The 12492-nt window shown below is 41.8% G+C and overlaps 1 protein-coding gene across 1 annotated transcript; it reads left to right on the forward strand.

Moving 5' to 3' along the window:
* Window positions 1-1478: 1478 nt before the first annotated feature.
* pou1f1 (POU class 1 homeobox 1) lies at window positions 1479-11235 on the forward strand. Its single transcript, XM_086221132.1, is given in 8 exon segments — window positions 1479-1777; window positions 4029-4190; window positions 5108-5206; window positions 9346-9609; window positions 9718-9882; window positions 10878-10938; window positions 11027-11191; window positions 11193-11235. Coding segments are annotated over 8 exon segments (1209 nt in total). The 5' UTR covers window positions 1479-1527.
* The last annotated feature ends 1257 nt before the right edge of the window (window positions 11236-12492 follow it).

Below are 12492 nucleotides of genomic sequence, written 5' to 3' on the forward strand. Positions count from 1 at the left end.
CATCCCCCATCAGTGCTGCAGAACAGCAACCAGATTATTGTGTCTGACTTCATCTGAGATAAATAGCTCAAAATAATGTCTTCACTTCAGGTTTCAGGACATAAAAGGTTTCCATGTGACTGATGAGATGTAACAAATAGGAAATCAATGTTTCTAACAGTTGTATGGAACCATTTGGATTCTAACTGTTAAGGTCCTACAAGGCCATAAACATAGCCTTTGTCTACATTCCATAAATCTTTTATTGTCAAGGTAATTATATTAAGATAAGAGTCATTTCTCAGGCCCCAGGGAGGGTTTAACCAGGGAGGGTTTAACCAGGGGTGGAAGGTAACTAATTACATTAAGTCAAGTTACTGTAATTGATAAGTTCCTGCAACTAATGTCTGTCATCATTTGAATTTAGGGAATTCAGGTTATTTTTCTCTCCTATTTATTTATTTATTTTTTATTATTATTATTTATGTAGTTTTATCTGCAGAAATATGACTCACACATTCAGCACCCGATGACTAAATCATGTGCTTCCTCTCGGAGTTTGAGGAACTTCCTGTCACTTCTCTGTCAGATACGACTTGAGTTATTGAATAAGTATCAGTGTGTCACAAAACAATCATACACTATTTAAATTCGTCGATTCCTTCAGTCCAAATACAGGCAGTTTTATTGCATGCAATTAGCATTTGAGTTGATTGCTTTGTTGGATTGTTCTGTTTTTAACACTAAACTTCATTTGAGCAGCGTTCAAAGTGTTTACTGCAGCTCCCTACTGTCATTACAAGTGAACCCTTTAATCAGGGAGAGGGATGGAGCGTTAGCCAGGGAGCCAGAGAAGAACAAGATCGGGTTTCCTAGCCGCTCTGTACCCTAATCCTGGATTTGGAGATGGGATGACAAAACGGCAGGTAAGGAAAAACACAATAACAGCACTGGCATGGGATTGGTAGGTGGGGGTGAGCAGGGTGGTAGGATACAGGGGGCCCTCATAGGTTGAGTGAGGAGTGGTTAGGGGGTAGGTGGGTGGGGTATAAATACCTGCAGTAGACAAGGATGCAAATCCAGAGGGTATGGCAGATACCGAGAAACCCCAAATACAGACAAGAGTAGAGGCCCTAATGAGATCATTTCTGGGTGAGAAACTTTTCAACAAGTCTTTTTTTATCTTGAACACCGTTCATCTCCAGGATTTTTGTCTTAAAAAAAAAAAGCGTTTCACCGCAGACAATTTCTCTGAGCAAAAAAAGAATGTGTCTGATGACAGGTTTCATGCACATTATCGGGTGAGTGCGCTGGGGAAGATGCTTGACTGAGCAAGAGGATGAGATGAAAACATGACAGAGCAGCTGAAGTAAGACAAAACGCTGCGAGAGAAAAAAAAACGCAAGGCAAAGACCACAAGAGACAAAACGGGAGACCGACGATGGCTAAAAGGCAAGACAAATTAAGACGAAAACTAGCAGAACACTAGAGACGGGAGACAGGAAAAGAGGAGACAAGGCAAGCAAAGCAACAGAGGCACAATGGGAGATGAGAACAAATGAAACAAGACTGTTCTCTAGAGAAGGAAGACAAAAACACAAGACACCAGACAAGGGACCACGTCAAACTTCATTCGGAGCACTTGTGACTGGCCTGAGACGAATGGCATCTCAGGCATTCAGTGGTGACTCTTTCACACCTCTGGCAGGAGATTCGCCTTTGCCCATCTTCATGCACCACAGCTCTGCTAGTGACTGCCTGCCGACCACCTCCCATGCTCACAGCATGGTGTCTGCAGGTAAACTGGGCTCCAAGGCTCCTCCGTCCTGTAATTTCAAACATGTTTCTCTGGTAGTATTCTCATCCTGTGTACCTTACGTCTGTCCTGTTCTGCATGTTTTCCGGCAGCAATGTCCTGAGTAACAAGGACCATATAGTCACCATGTTCAACCTCAACATCTGGGAGGATGGCCTCAACTTTTTCAGAGTTTCTACAGGTCCATAAAAAGTATTACATTCAAATGTTAGGCCTTAATCATCGTGGAATAGTCTTAAATTACCACAAACATGACATTTATCTGTCTTTTTAATTCATTTTTGTCCAAATGAGTCAAGCTCTCCTGTGTCCACATTCCTGATGAAGACGTTGCAAATATATATATATATATATATATATATATATATATATATAAATATAAATATATATATATATAAAATCATGTCATCAGATGGCTATTTCATGGTGAAATTCTTAAAACGCTGTGTGTGTGTGAAGAATTCACCAGGAAATAGTCCATCCCATTAAAGTTTTTTTTTTTTTCACCTTTTGTTGCCAAGAATGCCTTGCACCTTTATTTTTCCACATTTAAGTTACAAACCTTTAACCAAACTTAATACTGCCCTTGTACTTTATGCATTCACTTACACTTCTGTTAAAATGCAGATGAATCTAACTCACAAGGTTATTACGTAAAACCACACATAATGCCTGCGAGGTCTGAATACAGAAAGATTTGTGCGGAATTTGTCTTAAATCTTCTGAAAAGTGATCTTTAAGAATCATCAGATTTAATGTTTGTGAATCTTTTCTGGCTTCCTGACTGAGGTGCTTGTATCTCTGGGGACTACATTTTTAATTATATTGCAAAGTCCTACAGGTTCTGCCATATTTAACCCTAACCCTGCTGGATCGCGCTGTTAACGCATCCTTATCAAGGCACAGTTCTACTCTTAGGTAGGAGGATGAAGTGGAGTGAAGGGTACATTTACTCAAATCCAATCCAAATTATGTAAATGCATCTAATCAGCTGCTTTAGCCCAGCTGTCTCCATTCAGGGGATAATTGCTTTGAGGATATCAGTTTCACAATGGAGCATTGTGGGAAAAGGCTTCCTGGGGGGGGGCTGCTGATTGCTATAGCGTAGAATTAGTTCATTTAAATAATTAGTCATGTAATGTATGTGCACAATCAGGGGTTAATCATATCTGGTAATAATGGATTTTGCACAGAATAATGTAACTGTCGCAGTCGACGGATGTTGCTTTGCTGCGACAACACAGTGTTGAGTATTTGATCGTCATTGAACTTTATGTCGTCGGGTATCAATGATGTGTGTGCCTTACGCAGCATTTATACAGAATTCTTTATTCTTATTATTGTTTAAAGGTCTTTGTCATATCACCATACGTGATGTAATAAAGCTTGTTTTTAATAGAAACTCCCTGCGCACAAGCGTCTACAACGCATCTGCTGCTTGGTGCTTTGGAGGAGCATAAAAAGATGAATAAATGAATAATTCTGTAATTAGCAGAGGACGTGAGCTTGGATTTAAATGCATTTAGGAGGGGAGAACATTCACAGTGGCGTGAGGAGCGCATGTCTTCTTGCAGAGAGATGATGTAATATTTAATATCATTCAAAATATCATTCTCTTGCCATTACAAGGCACATTTTCCAGGATCTGATACATTTCAGCGGAGACTTGAGAAGGTTCGAGTGACATCAGCTGGATCAGTTCTGCCATAGCTGACATTCATTCCCAGTGTTTTATTTCAAAGAAAAACTACGAGTCTTTAAATAAGAACCTAAAAATCCATTGTTTACGTGCTGTTTGGACAGCGTCTGTGTCAAACCTCCAATATTAGCCATCATCTTCATCATCGTCAGCGGCAGCAGCCTCTCTGTTTGCCTGCTGTCTTCAGCTTCATGATCGTACCTTAAAGTTCTGATCAGACTTTGATTGATCGGCCATGATGTAAATGCTCCTTCAGAGGAAGCTCATGATACTGTCAGTGTGCTTTATGTCTAAAGAGTAGCATCCTGCACAAGATTCAGTAAGAGCTTCATTAGCCAAAGGGAAAAGGCAGAATGGCAAAACTAATTTATTTATAGAAATGTCTGTTAATTACTGTAAACCCCAGAGATAAGTCGTTAAAAGCTGAGCTGAACTCTGATCAGATCTTGGTTCATCAACAGTGGATCATCCGTTCTTCGCTTGCTGATCATTTGCTGTTTTTGGTCCGAGTGTCACCACGCTTGTCTCCATTAGTGTCATCGGGGCTGTCCCTGGGTCAGCCCTCCAAGCACTCTCACATGCATCTATCCACCACCTCCCTGGGAAATGTGCTCGGCAACAGCCCCCCCAGCCTTCATTACCCAGTCACCCCCTGTCACTACAGCAACCAGCAGACCACCTATGGCATCATGGCAGGTGAGCAGCAGTAATGAAGGCACAGCTCTAATAATGTTGGGCGATCAATAAGGTATTTCTACTCAAGCAGGGATGCTACTTTTTCAATATTAGGATGTTCTGCTTTCTGCTTTAAATGTCCTGAATATCTTTTGATCAGAGATAAGATAAGATGACTCCATTTAGTGACTAATCGTGTCTCATTAAGATATCTGAAAGTTTTATCTCGATATAATTTTCTGGCAGCCTAAGGAGGACTTACCAGATTTATAATTACAAAAACGATATTCAGTTGAATCAAATAACTGGTAACACTTTATATTGAGGGGTTTGCAGTAAGTCTCACTTGATAGTTAATAAGCCCTCTACATGGACATATCATGTTCATATATCTTTAGTGATGGACTGTAAGGGTCTGGTAGATCTTAGCAAAACATGTAGTTTTAATATATCGACCACAACAGCTTATTTATGGCTGAACAAAGACATTATTATACCTTGAAACTAATGTTTTTATGACTCCATTATTAACAATTATATATTCCTAATAAGCACCTTGTTGTGTACTCGTTACTTGTGCTTGTGACAAGCCGCGTTAAAGCCAAATGATTAAAGTCACCGTTAATTTATGAGCCTCTAAATAGAGATTAGAGAGGTTAGAGCAATGACAGCTTGAGGTTGAATAACAATGAAAACAATGAACCATAGAATGGATGCGGTTTATCGAGCACGCAGGGCGCACAGGTCTGGTTTTAGAGTCACATGTGGAAAGCACATCCGTGTGTTCAGACTCATCCGATCAATAACTATTGATACTCTGCCACATTCATACCAACAGTGATGGATGGATAGATTACTGTGAAGCTACTGAAAGTGTTGTTCTACAGTATGTGGTGGTAACAACGGAGTTATGACAGTAAATAAATGTCTGGTTGCAGCTCAGGAGATGCTCTCCGCCAGTATTTCTCAGACTCGCATCCTGCAGACGTGCGGCGTCCCTCCCCCTAACATGGTGAGCGCTGCAAACCCGTTGCAAGGTAATGATAACATATTCAATATTTTCCATTTAAGTCTGCCTCCTTTTAAAAAGTAGTTCCAGACTTGGTAACCTCGTGTAAAGCTTGAGCGTCGCCGCTCTCCTTCACTTTACTTGTCAAGGTGGACGTGCCATGAGCTCTTCCTTCGATAGAGAAGAAACAAAATAGGAGCAGTTGAGTGAAAACTCTCAACAACAAAAAAAGTCTGTTCGACTTTTAAATTTTCCCTTTTTCGGTTCTGTTTTGCTGGACTGTGGGCTTGTTTGTGTTCTTTCAAACAATTGAAGCAAATAGACTCAATGGGCCTCATCCATGAAGTGTTCTTCCATGCAAATTTGCACTTAAACCCTTGGGACTTTTTATCCCTTAATTCAGACTTTCAGACGGGAAGCAGGACCCGATCCTGACATTTAATGTGTACTTCTTGAAACATTCAACCTTGTTGGCTTGCAAAGACTTTAACGCGAAGACTCCCGACAAGACGAGCTGAAACTTGCAGCTGCCAGCAGTCTTCCACCCCGCAACCTTCTGAATCCTGCCAGTTCACTTCGCTGCAACTAGACGAGACATTTTCCCGTCTTAGAGTTGAGACATTCAAGTTCACACCACCACAACTTCCTCTGCATCCGTTTAGCCTCGTTGTGATTGTTTGGCGCAAAATGGCTCTAAGCCTTAATTGAGGGTAAAAAAAAAGAAATAAAAAGAGTCCTAGAGTGCATAAGAAGTAATTTCAGTGTGTTTATGTGTCAATGTGTGTGTGATTGTTAGGTTGCGTGTGACTTTTGCCAAGCGGGAGCAGAATACGCTGGAGGGAAATCAAAAAGGGGGAGAATTTAGGTTTTTGTTCACACCACAAATAAAAAGAACGTACGCGACTTCATTCCCCTCTCATCTTGTCCGTCGCGATATTAAAATCATCAGTGGATCCCTTTCATTTTCATTCGTCTTCTAAGGAAATATTCCACGGAGCTGAAACAAGAATGATGTTGTACAGTCATTTTCTTAACATTGACTCATGCCGCCTTGTTATGCAGACTGCAGTAGGTGTTGTTGCAGCAACATGATCAGGAACTGTGAGTCAGTCCGGCACATTCTGTACCAAAGCAAACCCAGGGACTACAGATCCACTGTTCTGCAAACAATACGAGGGTTCAGGTAATGTCAGTCACAAAGGACGTCTCGTAGAAATAAAACCACGAGAGGAGGAGCATTTTAAAAGAAAGTTTGACTAGTTTCAAATCAGATGACACCAAGAGGAGCAAATACAGACCAAAAACGCCAGGCGCTGCAGCACGATTACCACTTGCAGACGAGGTAATAGAGTTCTTTAAGATCTTACCTTCTCGCACTGACCCACTCCTCTTCATGGCCTACCAGAATGATGGGATCTAAACTGTCCAAGTCTGCGCTGATTGATATTAAACAACGTCCGACTTGTGCTTTAATAAACTCAGTTTCTGGCTGTCAGAGAATGAAAAGGCGGATTGAAGATAACACTCAAATTAGTGTCACTCATCTGCCGTGAGGCTGTTGCAGCTTTTGTCTGCCAGAAATGGTCATTTATTATACAGCAGGATAATTACACGAGACAAATGGCTTGAAATAGGTAGAGAGGTGTGAACAAATAGGCATTCAAGAAAACTCAATTCCACTTACAGCAGAAGGCCAGCGTGTTATCAAGTGTGCATGTGGTTTATATTATGGGAGAAATTGCCTCTGATAAAAATCACTAAATTGAACTTGTTCAAAGTCAACACCGCCGCCACGATGGTGTTTGAGAGGAAACGGCAGTGACAGAGCTGAGATGAGGTCATTTTCTTACATTAAAGACCCCTCCAGTCAAAAAACATACACTTTTTTTTTTGTTCTCACATTTGAACGTGTACATTTTTTACTGTGTCGAATGACGTCGAGTTCGACAAAGCAAGCCTATTTTCACAGTTATTGATGGATGCGCACATTTTTTTCTTTCTTTCTGTGCACTGTCAAAGTCTGACTACCGGAGGCGGCTCCACAAATGTTTTGGAGGCTGGACATGATGATTGACATCACATAGAAACAGGAGACAACTTGCATCCTCCAGTTAATTATGTAAAATACTTTTAGACTCCTATAATGTGGAATGTATAATGGAGGGTGGAGTAGGCTGCATTTTAATGATTTTTAATGTGGTAATTATAGATTCTACGGCACAAATACTGTCAGACGAACAATAGAGTGTTTGTTAAGAGAATTTTGCATAACAATGTGTGTGGATGAGATCCTGAACAGTGTGTTAGATAAAATGCTCAGCTACTGCATATAAAGCTTTCTTTGTGTAGCTACTTTTGCTGTAGTTTACATCTATCAACCACTTAGGGTCATGCAGGAGGAAATATTGAAAAGTCAAACAATCAAAGTGCTAAAAAAATAAATAAAATGAACAACCTAAAATAAGTTGATTACAGGTTCGGAAATATGATATATAGGGGAGGAGGGCAAGATTACCACAATGTGTCCTGATACGTGATTGAAAGTACAGACAGTGACAGCAGATCAGAGTCTGCAGCAGCAAGCGGGCCTAATTTAGCAGATCCGAGGGGACTGGGGAGACGTCAGTGCTGAGAGACACTGGTCGCCAGCGCCAAGAGTCCAACTGTGGTGATACGAGGTCAGCGTTCTGAAGCACAGTCTGAAGTTGGGTGTCAGCGTCAGGAAAGTTCAGGTTTGAGGGAATAATAGCAAGCCTTATTTTCTCTGCATTGCCAGAATACAACATTTTCCTCACCGCTGCGGGGAAAAAAAAAAACCCGTCTGCCCGTTGATTTCATCTTCAGAATAAATGAGAGCAAACCGCACCAGAAGCGGGGTTAAAATAATAATTAAAAAAAAAGCAACAGCCGCTAATCAAAGGAAGGTATGCCACTGATATGTACAACCGCCACAGCGAGGGGGAGACACCTGATCAAAATAAGTCAAGTTCAGCACCTTCACTGTCCACGTCCTGATGTGTTGATGCTGGAGGAACCGGCCCACGGCTCCACGGGGGGCACAAACCCTTCAGTCAGCTGAGCCCGGAACATGCGCCACTCGCTGAGAGAGCAACCATCAACCCAAGTCAATAAAAAAAAAAAAAAACACGATCTCAATATCGACCCAGATTATCGTGCAGCCGAAGTTGAAATATACGGAAAATCGAGTACACGTGACTGAAGTCCTCCAGTGGCTGAAAGTAGTAGCACCAATTCAGCAAGTAGCACAAGTGAAGCGCTGCTTGGGAAATTCTACTCTGAAGAAAAGTGCAGCAAAAGTATAAATTCTAGCAAAAGTACTGAGTTGCTCCTTAAGACATAGTATATCATATAATCAGACTGGAGTATTAATACTTGTCCATTTCCTCGTGGCGGTGACTGTCAAGGTTGTTGTTTTAGTCGACGTGATCGTTTATCTGCACTACATCTCCATCAACACACGGGGGCAGTGTTGCACTGCCGTTCCAGCAGTGTAACGCCTAAAACAGTTCAGAGTGAATATTTGGCTGCCTGTATTTTTGTTTTTCTACCACCTGCACTTAATGTGTTACTTCATTCATGACACACTACCTGTCAAATTAATGATTTCTACCATGTGAAAGTGAGTGAAACAATAACGAACATCAAAATTCTGATCACAAACAGTTAATTACCCTTAGTATAAAGGTCTATAGTGTGTTTCTGGAGCCTGTTTCTAAAAGGTTTTGCTGACTTTGTTGTTGAGAATAAAGAACTTTGCTGTGTGACACCACTGTGGCCATTAACATGGTCCTGGCTTTTTAAAGCAAAGGTAAATTTATATAAGAAAGCCGGTTTGTGCGTTCGTCGCTGGCTTAGTTGTCAGCAAGTCAGAAATGTCGCTTGTGTTTTTGGAAGTGACAAAATAAAACGTGAAAATGGTCGTACGTTGGTGGCATTGTTTCAGTCACACAGTGTACAGCGCATCGGAACTGAAGCATGAATAAAAGAAAAATGTTTCCAAGTCACAGCAGGTTTTATTCAGCAGTTCAGTGTCTTACAAGACCAGAGACTTGAATACATGTGGTAATAGAAGTTACGCCTCCCTGACAGGGTCTCCCATGAGTCTGGTGTCTGAATGCCCCCCCCCCCCCCCCCCCCCCTCCACAGGGTCTCTCACTCCTTGCTTGTACAAGTTTCCGGATCCTGGTCTAAGTAGTAGTTCCTGCGCATTAGGCCATGGTTTCTCCACACTGCCCTCTGCCCTCCTGCTGACTGATGAGGCCCCTGGGGGCCCCGCCATGGGACAGATGAAAAGTGACAGCCAAAGGAAGAACATGCGAGACCTAGAAGATGCCCCCGCCATGGACTCCCCACAGATACGTGAGCTGGAAATGTTCGCCAACGACTTTAAGATACGCAGGATCAAGCTTGGTGAGAAGGTTCATTAACCCAGCATCGTGTGGTGGACCACTGAGCTGCTGCCGCAGCCGCCGCCGCTTCTCTGGGTGTTCTAAGGTGGTTCTCTTGGTTTTCCACCAGGTTACACCCAGACAAATGTAGGCGAGGCTCTTGCAGCTGTGCACGGCTCGGAGTTCAGCCAGACCACCATCTGTCGGTTTGAAAACCTGCAGCTGAGCTTTAAGAATGCCTGCAAACTCAAGGCCATCCTGGCTAAATGGCTGGAGGAAGCCGAGCTGGCTGGTGGTGAGTCCCACACGCGCCTCTCATTCACACTAAACCGCCAATCATTTCAAGTGATTAAAATGCTCTTTTCTTTCCTCATAATATTTATTCTGTCAACGCAGCCATGAAATTATGAGATTTGCATTTCTTGAAATAAGAAGGTATTGTCCTATGATTTATTTGACAAGAAATGTAACAAATATATTTGGCAGCACTTTGGCTTTCGTAGCGTGTGATCTGGTTTTCTGGAAATTCCTCCTAGTTATTATTCATAGCCGATACGGATGATTATCAAGGTGGAACTGCTGAGTGGTTCCCAAACTTTTTGCCTCATAAATGACACCTTAAAGTGAATCTCTATCGAGTAGCGACGGCACCTGAGAGCTGGTTTCTCTTTTCGGATCATTTCTTTTTGTAAAAATGAAAAGTAAAGACGAACAGGAAAAATTTGCTTTTGCTATTTTGCTTGTAGCAGTGACCTCTTGACCCTGCACGGATTTACCCTCTGACCCCAAAAAGAGGTCACATTCACCGCACTAGGGAACCACAGCTTTTGAAAAAAAATGATGAAAAGGCTTTTTTTTTTTTTTTTAAGTGATCTTTTTTTTCCCCAAGGTCGCTGAGTCATAATCTTTCTGAGAGAGGAAGCATGAGCTTCGATGCATCCCATGCACAAATGGAAGGAATTTGACTCCATTTGTCTCCGTCGCTCTCTAAGTACTTAAACAATTAGACAAGCGGCTCAAACATAGAAAAAAAAAGTCTGAATAAGATAAAAACAAACATTCAGAACGTCCATGTTCAGGTACATACACTTATATGTGTTCGAAATGTTCAAACTTGAGGTCGGTGGACCACAGTGCAACTGTGTGTGCAAACTTATTGGTAACGAATGTGGACTTATTAGCGATGACTATTGAATCAAGTATGGAATGAGTCGAATTTGAAGATCTGCTGCGCGCAGTAAGAGAGGTTCTGCTAGCGCGCCGTCTAACTCTTCTCTGACTGTCCTGCAGCCTTGAACAATGATAAAATTGGAATGAATGAGCGAAAGAGGAAAAGGAGAACCACCATCAGGTATCGTACAACGACAAATATAAACTACAGCGATGTTTACCTCAAGGGTTACATTCCTCTCTTCTTTTGTTGTTGTCCATTTCTGTAGTCTGGGAGCGAAGGAGGCTCTCGAGCACAGCTTTGTGGAGAAAAGCAAACCATCGTCGCAGGAAATCGCCCGGATTGCTAAGGGTCTCCATCTGGAGAAGGAGGTGGTCCGGGTCTGGTTCTGCAATAGACGGCAACGAGAGAAACGGGTCAAGACCAGCCTTAATCTGCTCATCCAAAATTAGCCAAAACTGCAACATGGATGAGTGAAACACCACGGCGAATTGCTCAATTAATGAGATGTAAATAATCACAGTCATTACATGTGAAATCGGTTCTAAATCATATCATTTATTCCCCTTTTGACTGTTTGTTTACCTGTGGTCAGATGGAGGCCCGTCCCTGAGCGCAGCAACTGAAAAGATTTTACACTGAAGTCAGTCTTCTGCTCAAAATCTTTCCAGCATGAAGCAGAACACGTTTGGAAAAGAGAAAAAAAACAAAAACAACACATCATACAGAATGAAAAAATGAAAATAAAGGAGTCATTATAAGAAGAATCAGCTTTTTTTTTTTTTTTTTTAAATAGGAGCAGTCTTGGTATATTTAATTAAAACAAAAGCTAGAAACATCTGTTAAAAATGCTCTACTCTAATTCTCCCTATGCAGTTTTTAGGTTTTATTTATCTTCTATTAACCTGAATTGGAATAGAACGTTTCTTTACATGGTTTTAATCTTCCAGGACTCCCAGTTTGAAAAATACATGAGTGTTGTTCCACTTTTCCTCTTCTCTGAAAGTGGGACTGTAAATGTGGACTGCTGAGTTACAACCGCACAGACCAACTGGCGCCAGCAGAGGGCAGACGAGCACAGAGCAGCTCCGCGCCTCTCGAAAAATCCATCGTGAGCAACACCGTCCTTTACTTTTCTGTCTCTTTGACCGAACAGACAAAGTGTAGCATTTCGCGTTTACTTTTCACGTTGGCTGCGCGCGCAAACCTTCGGTCTTATTTGTGTTTTGTTTTGAGATATTTCTTTTTTTGAATGAAATTCTAATTTTTGTGTGAGCTATCCCTTTAATTCCTTGTAGGTGTCTCACGAAAAAAAATGCCTTGCGGAGTGTTATTGAAGTTGTTAGACTGTAGTCACTGTGGAACGTTGACAACATTATTTATTTGAGGCCGTTTTTACGTATCATGTTGCTCCACACACAACCTCTTTGATTTATGCTCTAAAGTCAGGGAACCGTGGAACTTTTGGACATTTTTGTCAACCAATGGATCTTTTCAGCGTGTCGGAAGATTGATTTGAGCTTTCATTTTGCTGGATGTGACATTTTCTCCGCTGCTTTGACAAATTGTTTCGCACGCGCGCGCACACACACACACACACACACACACACACACACACACACACAAAACAGAGCAGCTCTGCAGAACTCTGACCTGGTTGGGATGACGGATCGTCTCAATAAAGTGAAGAGAGAAACTCTGCAAACTTTTCGAGAGAATCTGGGTCTCTGTATG

This window comes from Aulostomus chinensis, chromosome 12 (genome assembly GCF_037954235.1).
Source record: "Aulostomus chinensis isolate RoL2024-O1b breed Wild chromosome 12, RoL_Achi_v1.0, whole genome shotgun sequence".
In the NCBI taxonomy this organism is placed as follows: Eukaryota; Metazoa; Chordata; class Actinopteri; order Syngnathiformes; family Aulostomidae; genus Aulostomus; species Aulostomus chinensis.